Source organism: Epinephelus lanceolatus, chromosome 4 (assembly GCF_041903045.1).
Source record: "Epinephelus lanceolatus isolate andai-2023 chromosome 4, ASM4190304v1, whole genome shotgun sequence".
Lineage (NCBI taxonomy): Eukaryota > Metazoa > Chordata > Actinopteri > Perciformes > Serranidae > Epinephelus > Epinephelus lanceolatus.
The window spans coordinates 14,354,151-14,370,868 of record NC_135737.1 but is presented as its reverse complement, the minus strand read 5'-3'; the positions used below and the strand labels follow the sequence as shown (position 1 = coordinate 14,370,868).

Sequence of the window (16,718 nt, the reverse complement as noted above, 5' to 3'; positions counted from 1 at the left end):
TTTACATCCACCCCCAGATTTAAATTGGAAATCTGCACAATCACAGAAGGACGAGACTTTGGGCCTACCTGGGTTTAGTCTGGCAAGGCGGGGCGGTGCATAACCCTGGCCACTGGGCATATGTAGGTGTTACCTCCTACTTCCACTTTAACAGTTCTGACTCAGCTATCGGCTCCTGCCATGCACTAGGTGATTTGTCGCACAGGCCATAATGCTCGTGGTAACTGTGGGTCAACGATCGTAACAATTGTACCAGGGGAAAGGTTCGGCGTATCAGATAGCCATTTCTGCCTAGCCTGCAGATGTGGTGAGTAATACTTGAGGAAGTGCTTCCAGAAATGGGCGGATCTCCCTTTCCCAGCAACCCCCAAAGTGTGGTGCATTTAATGTGTTAAATCTGAAATTGATTTGTTTGGGGGCAAGCTGGGCTTGGAGCTCTGGTTTTAGGACCACAAAGGTTTCCTTTAGTTTGCATTCTCCACCTCTAAAGTTTGTCCCCTGGTCTGATAATAGCTGGAATGGCTTTCTCCTGCAGGACACAAATTGTCTGGAAGCCATGAGGAAGGAGTCCGTATTGATGGCAGAGAGAAACTCCAGATAGACTGCTCTTGTCGTCATACATCTGAACACAATACCACATCTCTTCTCTTTCCTGCAACCCACTGTGACCAGATAAGGGCCAAAGCAGTTGACTCCTGTCGGGTAGAAAGCTGGAATAGTTGCAATCTGGAAGGGGGGAGATCTACCGTTTTTGGGATGACCATCTTGCCTCGCCACTGCTGACATTCAGTATATAGTCTCTGGTATCCTCTGATGGCTTCTCTTCCTCAAAGTATCCATCCATCGGGCCTTAGCAAATACACACTCGGGGCCTGGGTTTCTCATCTATGTCCTTAATGATGAGCTGTGCAATCACATGCTTGGGGTCTAGCACCATGGGGTGGACAATGTCTTGATCAGTTCCTGTGGTGTGATGCAGAAGTCCACCAACCCTAATTAGCTGTGATCCGCTATCCAACTCAGGAGCAACAGTGAGAAGCCGACTGCTTTTCATCAAGGGTTTGCCTGCCTGCAGCAAAGCCAGGTCTTCAGGAAAGCAATGCTTCTGCACCTGTTGAAATAGTTCGTTCTCTCTCTATGGTAGTCGCTGCTGGAGGGAGAGAAGTCAGCTGATCCACACAGGTTATGAGCTGTTGCTTCGAGGAGTTCTGCAAAGGTCTGGAACTGACTCAGGTCTGGTCTCAGGGTTCTTTGACTTGTGAGTGTGAGGTTACATACAGTTGTCTTCCTTACTTCCTCCTACCCGTCACTTTGTCTAGTGAGCGGCTTCACCGGCCACTGTTCAGGTGACCTGTAGAGGAAGGATGGGCCCTGATACCAGCGATGCTGTGTGCTGAGCTCTGACAGCCTTTTCCCCCATGTGATATCATATGCTGTGTTACGTGCTGAGTCTACATAATGCCAAGCCTCACGCTGAGTTAGATCTTGAATCTCTGCCAGTCTCGTGCCTACATAGACTTTATACCGACATGAGTCGGACTGCAGCCAAGTTAAGCCGGTAGTGGAGTCGGTCCATAGTATGACCTGATGAATGGGCAGTGACAGTTCTGCCCTCAGGACTTCAGTTAATTGGGCTCCTGTAAGGGCTGCACAGAGCTCCAGTCGTGGTATGGTCTGTTGTTTTCTTGGTGCTACTTGTGATCTAGCAACTAGGAAGGCGATCTCAACCTTCCCACTGGGATCCTCAGTCCTGAGATAGGCCACTGATCCGTAGGCCTGTTCAGAGGCATCGCAGAACACATGGATGTCTCGTCGGCTGTTCCCTGGGTCCATGTCTGAGCTGGTGTAACATCATGGTAAGGAAATTTGTTGCAGATCAGGCAGCTCGCTCTCCCAGGCCGTCCAGGTTTGAAGCAGCTGCTCAGGCAGATCAGGATCGTCCCATTCATGTTTCTTAGACCAAAGCTGTTGCAGTATGACCTTATACCTGACCTGATAAACCCGAGGGGGTCATACTGGCTGGCAAGAACCTTGTAAATGGTGGGCATGGTGACCTGTTGAGACACTGTTATGCAGGGCTTGTAGGATAGTGTGTCTGTGGTGCAGTTCCAGTAAAGTGCTGATTCCTGGGCGTCTGGTTGGCCTTGGGCTATCCACAGCTCCCGCTGTCAGATCTGGCATCAGCTGGGAAGTGGCTGATAACAGCTGGTTTGTTACTGGCCCATTGTCGCAGTTCAAAGCCACCATCAGCAAGCAACTTTACTAGCTTATTCACAAGTTGGTCTGCCTCTTCCTCCGTTGGTGCACTCTTCAGGCAGTTGTCTATGTAAAAGGACTGCAGCACTGACTCACGTACATCGTACATGTACCTTTGTGGACTCTGGGGGGTTCCTCTCGCTTCAGATCGCACCACAGGAACCTGAGGAGGGGCTGATCCTCTGGGAGCACCCTGACCTGGTGAAACATCCCACGCATATCACTACAGAAGGCAACTGCATGCTCCCAGAATCGAAGCAGCACAGCCAAAAGGGAAGCCCTCAACGTGCGCTCAGGGAGGAGGAGCTCATTCAGGTTGTTATCCTAGAACTGGAATGAACAGTTGAAAACAACTCCGCTCTTACCGTTATGCTCAGTCATGTGATGGGGGACATATGAGCTGTTCAGGGTTTCTTCTGCTCCTGGCTCCAGCTTCACTACGTAGCCTGCATCTTCAAGCCTCTGGATCTCAGTGATGTAGGCTGCAGCCAGCTCAGGGGTTTTAGCCAGTCTCTTCACTGTACTGCACAACTGTGGGAGCACTGCCTCCTGCGGTGCTCGCAGCTGTGGCATGTTGGGGATGTGCAGTAGGGGGATAGCATAGTGATTGAGTCCCTTATCATCAACTCTTATAGTCTCGGCTTCCAGAAGCTTTATCGTTTCCTGGTCCTGCTGGGATCTGGTGTTGACCTTGGCATTGCAACATGGCAGTACATCCATCTGCCACAGTTTCTCAATGTTCCTCAAAAGGTCTTCTTTCATAGGAACTGTGCTTGTGAAGAGACACTGCTGGACAGTAAAACGATGCAGCAGTCCCTGGGCTGGACCCTGCAGTGTCCAACCTAGGCATGTTCTGATGGCAGCGGGACCTCCTGGTGGGTTAAGGCGAACTGGTTCCACTGGTGTGATTAGGTGGGGGTTGTCAGAGCCAATCAGCAGCACAGGGCTGACTTGGTCCAGATTCTGTAATGGCAAGCCTCGAAGATGTCTTTACATTTTCTTTAAGGTGTTGACTGGGTGAGTATGTTCTGCCAGACCCAGTCTCTCGGCAGTGAAGGCACCCTGGATTTGGTAGATTTTCTGTGGTTGAGTAGCTGGAGACAGCCTGAATGATACAGCCACCCCATGAAGAACATAAAGCTCCTGTCTCACTGTCTGTAGGGGCAGATCTTCTGGTTGCCCCTGGAGGCCCAACTGCTGAGCAGCCATATGGAGGATGATGGTACGTTCTGACCCATCTCCATTCCGTAAGAGAACTTTGATGACCTTCAGAAGAACCTTGCGACCTTCCGCCAGCCTGTCAATGTAGAGTACTTCATCTGCAGTACTGGGAGAACAGGTGCTTGTGGAAGAGGCTGCTTTGGTGCTATTCCCTGTCTTGACATAAGTCTTCTCATTCACCTGGCGAAGCACAAGTAAATGTCAGTTACCACATGTCTGGCAACACATCCTCAGGCCCGATGGGCACGCCCACAATGCCAGCAGGCATTGTTATCTTTAATCCAGCTGTGTTTTTGCAGTGTTGTTAGCTGCTTGAAGTTACTGCAGGCATTAAGTGAATGCTTGCTGTCGTTGCAGTAAGGACAGTATTTCTTAATCCTCTCCTTAGAGACTGCAGGCTTAGGCTTGAGGTCAGCTGGCTGGGTTTCGATGCATAGGAAGATGGTGGTGGTCTTCTCTGAGGGCTTGGGTGCTTTCCTTGTTTCTTTCTTTGCTGAAGCCTCTCCTTTTGAACTGTATCTGGCTGTGTCCACCTGAATTTGAATTTAAAATTCCAACCAATCAGAAAGATCCAGAAGTGTGAGGATTGGGGTGTGATGCAGGTGGATAAAGCGACGGAAACTGGATCTCAGGTCATGAGGTAGCTTCCCCAGCAGTCTAGGCACATGTGTTCCACACTGTAGCTCCACATTACCTTACAAGGGAGCACATCTTTAATGCAAACATGTGGAAGGCCTTCAAATCACCGCTGGCTACATTGGGACCATCCATTAACTCCACATTAACTGTTGGTTCAGAGCATCCATATTGGCTGTGTAAGGGTGATGTGAGTTAGAATAAGAATCAGCAATTAAGAGTTTAAGGTGGTCGACTAAGATTTGGAATTTGAACCTCTCTGTTGCGTCCGCTGGGAGGATGTTGTCAAGTGCAGTTTTGGCGTTCCCCCTCGGTATGACCGTTCTTGACCACCAATTGGGCTGTGGCGCCTTTGTCTGGAATGGGAGTGACCACATTGTGAGGAATAGTCCCGTCTGGGTATGGAGTAAAAATGCGTGTTTACTTCCACATGGCTTGGCTCAGGGGCATGGTAGTGGTCAGGGGAACAGACTCTGTGCCTCTCATTCTGGTCCAGAATGATGTTGCGCACTCGGCGCAAGCAGCAGGAGGTGTAGACAGTATTTCTTTATGGTTTCTCTGTGTCAAGACACTGTTGTAAAGCCAAAGAAAAGATGCAGAGTCAAAGCATTCAATTAAACTAGTGGAAAAATACAGAAAATGTCACTATGAAAACAGAGATAGAGGAGAATGGTTGGTCAGGTTGAAAAAGAGAAACAGGAACCAGTCATAACCTCTCCAGTAACTCTTGAGTTAGTCCATGCTGATGGTTGCTGGCACCCATTTACAGTAAATCAGTGCTGTTCCAACAAGGTGTGCTGTCAACATGTCCCGGGGACAGGTTTGCCAACAAAATTTCCAAAAGTGGCGAGCTACACACTTCAAGCCGTTTTATAGCTGTAGTCATTGCTAAATTCAAATCTGAACTGCATTTTTAATGATTTACGCAATCTTAAGCCTAGTAAATAAGCGCAAACGTTTTGTTCTTCTTTGTATTTTCCTTTGTTCTAATCTATACCACTGATTAAAATCAGTAAATTACATCTTTGTGTAACACATCCACAGGTTTTATGAATGCCCAGTAAGGTTATTATGGTTAACTAAAAAGAAACTAAAAGCTAGCCTTAGGTGTAAAAAAAACAGTTTAGTTAACTGCAATAAAAATAAAACCTAGACTTTTGCAAAAAATAAAAACTAACTGAAACATCCATGTCTGTCCGGTCTTATATGTAGCTATGACACTGGACAATGCTTCAGTTTGTTGTAGCAGAGAAGCTACATATCCTTAAACAAGGATGCTTCATACATCTTCGGTGTCAAAGTGGACACCCAAGATATGTGTCACCACATCATGATGTTGACCTTTCACCTTTTGAAATAAAATGTTATCCCTTTATGATTTCATCCTATTAGACATTTGTGAGAAATTTAGTCATAATTAGCATGTGACTTCTTGAGTTATGGCCAAAAGCGTGTTTCATGAGGTCACAATGACACTTGACCACCAAAGTCTTATCAGTTCACCATTGAGTCCAAGTGGACACTGGTGCCAAATTTGGAGAAATTCCCTCAAGGTGCTTGGGATACTACGTGAATGGGTGGACTGACAGGCAGATGGATGGCCAACCCTGGCCACGGCTGTCACCGGTGCAGAGGCACACACACTCTGGAAACTAAATGAAACTAAACTGAATTGAAAACAAACATTAAAAACGAGTACTGAGTAAAAACTAATGAAAAATATAAAGCTATAATAACTTTGGTGCCCAAACCACCTGCATGAGCTTCCTTGAATCAGCACAGAAAGACTCGCAGCTTTCATAACACAGAGAGAGACAGAGGGAGAAGATTCTCATCTATTAGAGAAAACATTCAGAATATTTCTTACATTAATGACTGGCATGTGGTAAATTGATTAGTTCCTGGAAATTACTTGAATCCACATAAAGTTATAAGTGATGTAAAAAAAAAACTGGAAAGCAGTCATTTAGAAAGTTTATTTTCAGAATCATGTATTGCAGGCAAAGATTTAATATCAACTGGATTACAAACCATCTAGGGAGGAAGAGGAATTTCCATTTAGAAAACACTCACAAACTTCAACGGCAATTCTGTCAGTTGCTAGGATACAAAGCAATACATTTCTGAGAGCTCTATAAGGAGAAAATTAACTTTGTGTACAAAAAGATTTTGGTGAAAATTAGGGGGAAAATGTTGAGTTGATAGTTTTGTGTGACACTGACAGGCAAAGTCACAGGGTAGTTATTGTAATTAGTTAAATTGTAATTGTCAAAGAGTTGAGGCCCAAGGGTTTTAAATGTAGTAGCTGAACTTGAAGTTATTATTTCTCTCTCACCAGTTGGTAATATGCCATAAAAAGCTCAGTTTTAATGCTGTTGAGATGGCATCTTAGATAAAATAATTAACTGTATCATTGAAACCCTTGAATGTCTTCAGTGACAGGTAGATGTGTAGCTATTGCTGAGTAGACTGGTCACCAATGGTACTTTTGTTTTTCCACCACCTATTGAAATAAAAACAAACTTCCAGACAGGAAGACCTGCAGATGAGTGGAATACAGGAAAAATAAATGTTGATAGATTTTTGAGGTATGGGCAACAAATCAACCACTCTGGCAATTAACAAAGTCATATCCCTCAAGGCAACTGCATTTGAGCTGACTGGATGTATACTGGATCAGCAGCGTGTGTCTGAGTGTGTCTGTACATGGCTGAGTGTGTTCCTGGGGGCGGATTACACAATCATTTCCAGCTGTCGTGCATATTCGATGACCTGTTGTGCCAGCTCTGTAGAGGGGATGGTCACCTCTTCTGTCCGCTGCTGCTGACTGGTGAAAGAGTAATAGTAATCTGGGCTCAGACTCCATCCCCTCTGAAATGAAATGAAATGAAATGAAATGAACAATCAGCTTTGACTGCCACTTTGTAGGCAAGAATCTGGGATGGAATTTTGTTTCAATTTCAGAAATTAAACCACAAGAAAAACACAACATCTGACAGCTAAACAATAAGTTATCTGCAATTCTAGTCCTTGTCTAGTTGCTTCTTCCACTGTATCTCACTGTGTTATGAGCTTCAATATATTTACCACTTATTGGACCAAGTCCAAGTTTACAACCCTAACAGGCTGTTGCCATTGTGACTGTTGTTTCCATGTTTGCAAAATTACATGCATTTTCAGGTTCTACCAGTGCAAGTTGAATCTGCTGTTAAATGTGCAATAACATTTTAGCTACCCTAACAAGACAAAGCACAAAGAAATAACATGAGAAGTGAAATCTTGATAAATGTAATTAAAGTTACAATGTTTAATACGTGGTTGTTTATTAGCAAATATCAACTATTGCTTTCATAAATATACAGTACAGGCCAAAAGTTTGGACACACCTTCTCATTCAATGCGTTTTCTTTATTTTCATGACTATTTACATTGTAGATTCTCACTGAAGGCATCAAAACTATGAATGAACACGTGGAGTTATGTACTTAACAAAAAAAGGTGAAATAACTGAAAACATGTTTTATATTCTAGTTTCTTCAAAATAGCCACCCTTTGCTCTGATTACTGCTTTGCACACTCTTGGCATTCTCTCAATGAGCTTCAAGAGGTAGTCACCTGAAATGGTTTTCCAACAGTCTTGAAGGAGTTCCCAGAGGTGTTAAGCACTTGTTGGCCCCTTTGCCTTCACTCTGCGGTCCAGCTCACCCCAAACCATCTCGACTGGGTTCAGGTCCGGTGACTGTGGAGGCCAGGTCATCTGCCGCAGCACTCCATCACTCTCCTTCTTGGTCAAATAGCCCTTACACAGCCTGGAGGTGTGTTTGGGGTCATTGTCCTGTTGAAAAATAAATGATCGTCCAACTAAACGCAAACCGGATGGGATGGCATGTCGCTGCAGGATGCTGTGGTAGCCATGCTGGTTCAGTGTGCCTTCAATTTTGAATAAATCCCCAACAGTGTCACCAGCAAAACACCCCCACACCATCACACCTCCTCCTCCATGCTTCACAGTGGGAACCAGGCATGTGGAATCCATCCGTTCACCTTTTCTGCGTCTCACAAAGACACGGCGGTTGGAACCAAAGATCTCAAATTTGGACTCATCAGACCAAAGCACAGATTTCTACTGGTCTAATGTCCATTCCTTGTGTTTCTTGGCCCAAACAAATCTCTTCTGCTTGTTGCCTCTCCTTAGCAGTGGTTTCCTAGCAGCTATTTGACCATGAAGGCCTGATTCGCGCAGTCTCCTCTTAACAGTTGTTCTAGAGATGGGTCTGCTGCTAGAACTCTGTGTGGCATTCATCTGGTCTCTGATCTGAGCTGCTGTTAACTTGCGATTTCTGAGGCTGGTGACTCGGATGAACTTATCCTCAGAAGCAGAGGTGACTCTTGGTCTTCCTTTCCTGGGTCGGTCCTCATGTGTGCCAGTTTCATTGTAGCGCTTGATGGTTTTTGCGACTCCACTTGGGGACACATTTAAAGTTTTTGCAATTTTCCGGACTGACTGACCTTCATTTCTTAAAGTAATGATGGCCACTGGTTTTTCTTTAGTTAGCTGATTGGTTCTTGCCATAATATGAATTTTAACAGTTGTCCAATAGGGCTGTCGGCTGTGTATTAACCTGACTTCTGCACAACACAACTGATGGTCCCAACCCCATTGATAAAGCAAGAAATTCCACTAATTAACCCTGATAAGGCACACCTGTGAAGTGGAAACCATTTCAGGTGACTACCTCTTGAAGCTCATTGAGAGAATGCCAAGAGTGTGCAAAGCAGTAATCAGAGCAAAGGGTGGCTATTTTGAAGAAACTAGAATATAAAACATGTTTTCAGTTATTTCACCTTTTTTTGTTAAGTACATAACTCCACGTGTTCATTCATAGTTTTGATGCCTTCAGTGAGAATCTACAATGTAAATAGTCATGAAAATAAAGAAAACGCATTGAATGAGAAGGTGTGTCCAAACTTTTGGCCTGTACTGTATATTTACTAAAGTGTAATGCAATTCACATACAAATGGAAGCTTTCTCATAGGCTTAGAATGATTTCTCTATATATACACAGGCAGGGCGCGGTCTGCTGGAGGCTGCCTTCTTGCATCGCCATATTTGAATACAGTGGCCCAAAGAGATACACGCGCTTCGCCTTTCGCGTTTACCTAGAACTTGCCGTCACTGGAGAAGGTGAAGCTCAATCTGGGGTGCTTCTGCATGAACCTGCTTTGTACTTTTATGATTCTGTCGCACTTTAAATGGAGGACCACACATATGTTTTGCCCCGTAAGAGGGAAACCACGCCACCAAATAAAAGAAAAAGATCAGGTAAGCGAGGATGGGACAAAACGCGAGTGAATATCGGCGTTGCTTATTCCAGGAGGAAAAAACTCCTGTGGAAGAACACTCTGGAGACGCATATATTATAATCGTACCAACCTATATTTGCCGCACTGTACCGTGACTATCACATAAAACGTGTTATTTTAGCATTACTGTGCTAATGTTTGCTCGTGTTACCAAAACAATTAGAAATAAAACACTCCTAACATGACGTTATATCTCACAGATAACCTATATCTCACTGGTAAGCTATAACATATTGTAGTGTCCGCCAGGACGTGTGGAAAGGATGACACAGTTATTCGGCAAACCACCGTTTATTACTGAACAGTACAGGTTACTGTTGGCCGTAACTACACCAAAACAACCAACAAACAAGAACTTAGCTGTAACTCCAACTGCGCACTCCTGCTCTCTCCTCCAGCTTGCTCATACACACACCAGCACGCGCACTCACACAGCTCTCATCCCCGTCACACTCACACCCTGCCCCCCTACCTATATTCATTCAATCCCAAACATGCCATTAACTCACAGAACATTGACATTATAACAGAACATTTACTGCAGGGTCGCTACAATATCGTAACATGGTTTAGATTCCTAAATAAATATTCTCCTCATCGTTAGATAGGCTTACTCCTGAAAAACTTGAAAAACTCTTGGATGATGCCATCTCTGTCTGCGCAAGACGTTCTGTCCTACGAGGCCACCGTCACTTACCCGACGGGAGGGGTGAGCGAGTGAGCACGAGTGAGCCCTGCAATCTAGAATTTGACCGCTGATGTCACTGTTACTCACCATTTTTACACACTGAGGCTTTAATGTTTACAAGACATCTGTACCTGTATCTGTGACTCTTTTCTTCAGATAAATAAATCAGTTGCCTTCAACTGAGACACGTAATTACCCCTCACATTATATTAAATGCAACTTTAATTTTTTTTTTTTTTTTTAACCAAGATCTGCAAAAATCTAATGTTTTCTTCTTGTAATCTCTGCATCCTATGCTTAATTTCACATACAATTTAAGTTTTCTTTCAAAATAAAAATATACATACCTTGTTAGCATACTCTGTCATCTTATTCGGGGAACTGAAGAAAAGCACACGGGTGGCTTCACTGAACTGGATCTGCTCATATGCTTTCTCTATGCATCCTGCGATCTCATCGCTGCAATTGAAAAGGTCACAGTTTTAGCTGAAGTTGTCTTTAAAATACAATGCAATTTTATCAGCTGATCTTTTTGTGCCCTGTTGATTATAGTACAATCAAGATGAAACACAACAAAAATAAAGAATTAAAGAGGTATCCTTCCTGGTAAATGAAAATAACTGAGTTAAAGCCATTTCCTTTGCAGAGTCCATAATTTTCTACATCAAGACACCTTAATACTTGGATAGAAAATGGACGATATATTTTAAATTGTCACCCATTTCACATCTGTCTTGGTCAACATGCTGTTCATAGCATAAACCATCAGTTTTGTTGCTATGGTTACCTGCATCTTAATATACCTTTTCACAAATTGAGTATGGTGTTTAAACTGCTGACCATAACTATGCTGAAGTTGTCCCGATATATGTTATAATGAACTGTCAACCAATGATGACATATACAAGGATTTTCCACAGCCATGGTAATTACATAGCAACATTTTAAAACAACAAGATGCGCTAGGACCTGAACGGAAAAATACAAATGAATTTTTAATGAAAAATACACAACAGCATTGGTTAAAAGCACATATAAAGGGCTGCATCAATGAATCGAGTGTATAAATGATAGTAAGTATGATTACCATACTGATTCTTACCGAATTGTGTCGAGCAGAATATCTATAAAAAAGGTGTAGCTCTCGGCAGGGATGTTGCCTTTGGCAAGAAATACCTTGTTGTAGCTGCCCTCCATCAAGTACTGAAAAGGCCAGGAGAGGATATAAGGTGTTATTGACACAGTCATAAAATATGTAAATAGAGAATTTCACAGAGCTCTGTATATATTTCCTACTGCAGCAAAAATGTAAACATTTTGATTTGAGGATACAAATTACTAATTGGATGCACAAATATCAAAATTCTATGCTTGATACCTGGCCACAGCACAACAACAATGCACTATCAAACCCTGAAATTGTTCCATGGCTAGGGGTAAATTGCAGCACCTGCTCTAGGGACACTGGGTGTCTGATGTATACGTTGGTCTGAATATCTCGTGCACTCAGTCTCTCAAGTTCTGTGTGAAACTCAGACACACGGTTCTGTGAGAGCAGGAAGAGCAGGTTCAGTCCAAGTAACTGGTGCATGTAGGCAGCTTCAGGCAGTTCATCCCTTGATGACATAAGTAAAGAAAGAGTGATGTTAGAAAACCCAGTGAGTACTGTGTAACAAAATCCCACTAGTACACATGAAAAACAAAAAGGTGGCATTACTTGTAATCAAAGTAGTAACATTTTAGCTGGGCCATGTATCTCTCAAAGGACGGGATGTCCTTCTTGCGGATACTCCACAAGGCTCCAATTTCAAGGACATCACCTGAAACACAGACACAGATCTGTCTTTATTAGGGCTACCCTTTGATATCTGTCTTATTGCTTTGTCAAACAATAATCCATGATTAATATGAATGTTGTCTATCAGCTTGATTTGCCACCTATACTCACGAGCTAAAATGAGCTGCTGCTTAGTGAGCGCAGACCCACTGGTAGGTAGGAAATTCAGCTCCAGTAATGACACCTGTAAAAAAAAAAAGTTTGGCATCATTATCTACAAAATTTCGAACTTTATGTGTCACTTATGTTGTCCTAATAGTCTAATAATCTAAAATGACACTAATCTGGACCATAGATTTATCAAGCACATTTTAACTGTTGACTTGTTTATGAACATTCACCCAACACATAAGACATATAGAAGTACTCAGTCAGAGGCAACTGGACTTCAGGGAGTTTTTCTCAGAAGTGGAGTGTAGCTAAATGCATTTGCTCAAGATTCGTATTAAAGTATCATTTTGAGGCATGTGTACTTTACTCAAGTATTTCCATTTAATGCCACATTTTGATTGCTCTACTACATTTTGGAGGCAAATATTGTACTTTGTACTTCACTACATTTATTTGACAGATTTGGTTACTAGTTACTTTACAGAGTCATGTTATTAACACAAAATATAAATCAACTTTGATATATTATAAAGTTAAGTCACCCACATGTAGGCTACATAACGTCATTACAGTTGACACCAGCTGGTACATGTAAGTTATGTACACATGAATGCATCAATAAACCAGTGATATCATTTTAGTGATTCTAAAATGGGTCATTCTTCAAAAGGAGGAATTTGATTTTGCTACTTTTAAGGATATTTTGATGCTAATACTTTCGTACTACTTTCAGTAAAAGTTTGCAGACGTTTCACTTGTAACAGATTATGTTTACATTTTGGTATTGGTCCTTCTCAACTGAATCAAACGAGCTGTCAGCATGGCATTTTGGTAATAAAACATCATCTAAATAACATAATTTCAACAGTGGAGTTGTGAATTAATAATCAGTAAGTAAAAGCAAACGTTTGAGATACAAATGAAAACAAAAGACGCATAATGCCTCAATAATCACTGGTTCAAATGTTTATATTGGATGCCAGTTGCAGGGTTGAGACTAGTTGGACAATGAATCAGCCAACGATACGTTAACATTAGCAACACTGCTTATTTCCTGACTGCCCTCCCAAAATTATTAAATTAGTCTATCAGGCAAACACTGGGTGTACCGTATTCAACACACGGAAACTCAGTGTTATCAACCCAGAATGAGTATCACTGTAGGTTTCTAAAGTTTACCTAACAGGAAACTCAACACACAGCGTTAGCATGGCTAACGTTTGTTAGCAAGCTTAGCTACGTCTGCTAATAGCGCCGAGGCTTCTACACAGAGTGTTCCTGATTCGCCCCATATAAATAACACAAAAATAGACAACCCGATGTGCGACTCTACCTTAAGTTTGCTCAGAAGCTCTCCACATTTACTCAGGTTTGGGTTTTTCTTGTTCCACTCCGCTTTGAGGGTTTCATACAGTCCCGCAGTCTCTTTCAACGCCATGGTGATTCTGCAAAATATACGACACCGGCCACCGGAATACGTTAAATGACTGTCGTGAAGTTCTCTTGTTGCCATAGTTCCTTGTGACTGAGCAGACGGCGGATCAAGATGGCGGCATTCGGCACGGAGCGGTGGCTAAATGACTTACCAAACCATATTATTTTCCAAAAGATACGAGAGAAGTTGGAGTCAGAACCCACCGCGAATGAAAGAGGGATTGATAAAAACCTCACCTTTTGTTTGGGTGGGGACTTGTTTGTGTGGGATGACACAGACCGCGTGTTTTACACGACCAACTTGCGACAGCTTAACACAGATGAGAGTCGCAGTAGCGGGAAATACCAAACCTTGCTGTGCATCAACCCTCCTCTCTTCGAGCTGTGCCAGGTGTTGCTAAGTCCAACTCAACACCACGTCGCTCTCGTCGGTCAGCGGGGCGTCTCGGTGCTGGAGCTTCCTCAACGGTGGGGAAAGAGGTCCGAGTTCGAGGGCGGACGGAGTGAGATCAACTGTAAGACAATCCCGGTTGCGGAGCGCTTCTTCACCAGCTCACCGTCGGTGAGTCTACGGCAGGCGGCTTGGTACCCCAGCGAGACCGATGAGCCCCACCTGGTGCTGCTCACATCCGACAACACCATCAGGTTTTACGGCTTGAAGTCGCCCCAAACGCCGGCCAAAGTGCTATCACTGTCACAGTCGGAAGATGACAGCAGCAGCCATCCTCCCGCCCGCTCCTATGCAGCATCTCTTGGCGAGATAGCAGTGGCTTTTGACTTTGGGCCGATGTCACCCCCATTTCGACAGCTGGCAGCACGGAGCTCCAAAGAACAGCTGGTCTACCCTCTGTACATCCTCTACGAAAATGGGGAGACCTATGTGAGCTACACGAGCCAGGCAAACGGTGTGAGTCTGACAAAACCTGTTGGACCCCTCCCAATGTATCCTGCAGCAGAGGATAACTATGGCTATGATGCTTGTGCCATTCTCTGCCTGCCATGTGTGCCTAGTATCCTCGTCATCGCCACTGAAACAGGCACACTGTATCACTGTGTGGTGTTGGAGTCTGAAGAAGAGGAAGAGGCAGGGGCAGTGGAGAAGTGGAGTCGAGGAACAGAGGCCGTGCCAGCTCTCTATGTATTTGAGTGTGTTGAGCTGGAGCTCACCCTCAAAGTAGCCACAGGAGAGGATGAGGAGCCCCAAGAATTTGATTTCACCTGCCCAATCAGACTGCACAGAGACCCCTTATGCCAGCTCAGGTATCATTGCACCCACGAAGCAGGAGTGCACAGTGTGGGGCTAATCTGGGTCAACAAGCTGCAGAAGTTTCTTCAGTCAGGCGAGGAGGATAAGGACAGTCTTCAGGAGCTGGCTGCTGAGAAGCGCTGTATTGTGGAGCACATTCTTTGTACCAGACCACTCCATACTAGTCAGTCAGCTCCGGTTCATGGCTTTTTGATTGTGTCTGACCTTTCCTTGGGTGCCACCATGATTTGCATCACCAGCACCTATGAGTGCATCTTGTTGCCCCTGCTGAGCTCCATTCGCCCTCCCTCCCCTCCCCTGCTCTGTTCTCATCCAGGTCCAGGCTCTGGGAGCTCCCCTCTGCGTGGCCTGGCTGACGACTCTTTTGAGCAGCACATCCGCAACATCCTGGCACGTAGCTCCACCAATCCTCTTGTACTCAAGGCTGGAGACAAGGACAAATCACCACCACCTCCAGAGTGTCTCCAGCTCCTCAGCAGAGCCACACAAGTCTTCAGTGAAGAGTACATTCTCAAGCAGGACATGGCCCGTGAAGAGATGCAGAGAAGGGTGAAACTCCTAACAGGCCAAAAGAACAAGCAGCTGGAAGAGTTGACTCTGTGCAGGGAGGAGAGGAAGAGTCTGAGAGAGGCAGCAGAGAGGTTGGCTGATAAGTATGAAGATGCAAAGTATCGCCAGGAAACCATTATGAACAGGGTTAAAAAAGTGCTGGGCAGCCTGCAAAGCCAACTACCAATTCTGTCAAACAGTGAAAAGGATATGAAGAAGGAGCTGCAGATCATCGGCGATCAGCTGAAACACTTGGACAACTGCATTAAACAGGTGAACATGAAGATGGAGTACCAGAAGTCGCAAGTGGACAAGGATGTGCCTGCAGCCAGGACAACAGTCTCACTCAATGCCCACCAGAAGAAGGTCGTTCAGGATGTCCTCAGAGAACAGGGACAGCAAATTGGTGACATGATGAAACAGATCAAAGACATCAAAAACCATTTCAGTTTCTAAGGACTGCAGAAAACAGTAAAAATGTATTGAAAAAAATGGGTGACATAATTCAAATGTTCTTTTGACAATGGTGATTTAATCTGCCTTTTTGTGACATTTGGTGAGAAGCTGAAATGAGTGCTGTAGTTATAAGTTCATGTGCCATGTGTGGGACGGTAATTTGAATTGAAATATATTTTATATACATTGATTTAACTTTACCTTTTATACTACATATCGTTTGTAGGTTTGCGTTCATATCTCAATGTCAAACGTTAAGGTTTGAGTCAGTGATTTAGACAGAGCAGAATATGCGATGTATAGGCAGGAAAAATGGGAAATATTTTAAGCTTTTCAAACTGGTTTGTTAACTTTTTGGAATAATAATAAAAGTTAAAGCTCTCTAACTGTCCTTACTCATTTCTGACACATATCAACCAATTACTCTTATACAAGTAAATTAAAAACAGAGGAACTTTAAGTTAAAAAACAGAAAAGGAAGTTAGAAAAATAGGTTCATACTTTTTTTAGTCTTTTTTAATACATTACTCACAAAATTGAAAGCTATTGGTTGCTGTAATTATTCCATCTGTCCATACTGGCCACAAGGAGATCCCTTCCTACTGCAACTCCAAAAAAGATGGAACGTCAAAATCCATAGTCTTTGTTGCGTCCAGCTGGGTGAATTATAAATGCATTCTTGAGTTCAGCTGAAGCTGCTGCAACTTTTTATTAGTTTTGTCAACCTGAAAATGTTATGCACAGAAGAAGGATTTAAGATTTTGACCCATATCATGGTCCACCTCAGGGCCAGTACGGACCGGAGAAACAGTCACAGCATCTAGTATTGCATTTGTACAAACTTGAAAAATTAACAGGTATCCTGAAATACATACAGCTGCATGCCTCCAGTCTGCCA

General features: G+C 43.7%; 2 protein-coding genes across 2 annotated transcripts; one reads left to right on the top strand and one right to left on the bottom strand.

Annotated features, from left to right (window-relative positions):
• Positions 1–6,072: 6,072 nt before the first annotated feature.
• On the bottom strand, positions 6,073–13,602 carry psmd8 (proteasome 26S subunit, non-ATPase 8). The gene is made up of 7 exons (XM_033631842.2): positions 13,448–13,602; positions 12,115–12,187; positions 11,884–11,986; positions 11,617–11,782; positions 11,269–11,369; positions 10,514–10,625; positions 6,073–6,984 (listed from the first exon to the last, which is right to left on the bottom strand). Exons 1-7 carry the CDS (start codon positions 13,550–13,552, stop codon positions 6,847–6,849), a joined length of 798 nt encoding a protein of 265 aa, XP_033487733.2. The 5' UTR covers positions 13,553–13,602; the 3' UTR covers positions 6,073–6,846.
• Positions 13,603–13,624: 22 nt separating this feature from the next.
• nup88 (nucleoporin 88) lies at positions 13,625–16,206 on the top strand. Its single transcript, XM_033631841.2, has one exon. The coding sequence runs from the start codon at positions 13,661–13,663 to the stop codon at positions 15,818–15,820; it is 2,160 nt and encodes a 719-aa protein (XP_033487732.2). The 5' UTR covers positions 13,625–13,660; the 3' UTR covers positions 15,821–16,206.
• Positions 16,207–16,718: the final 512 nt, after the last annotated feature.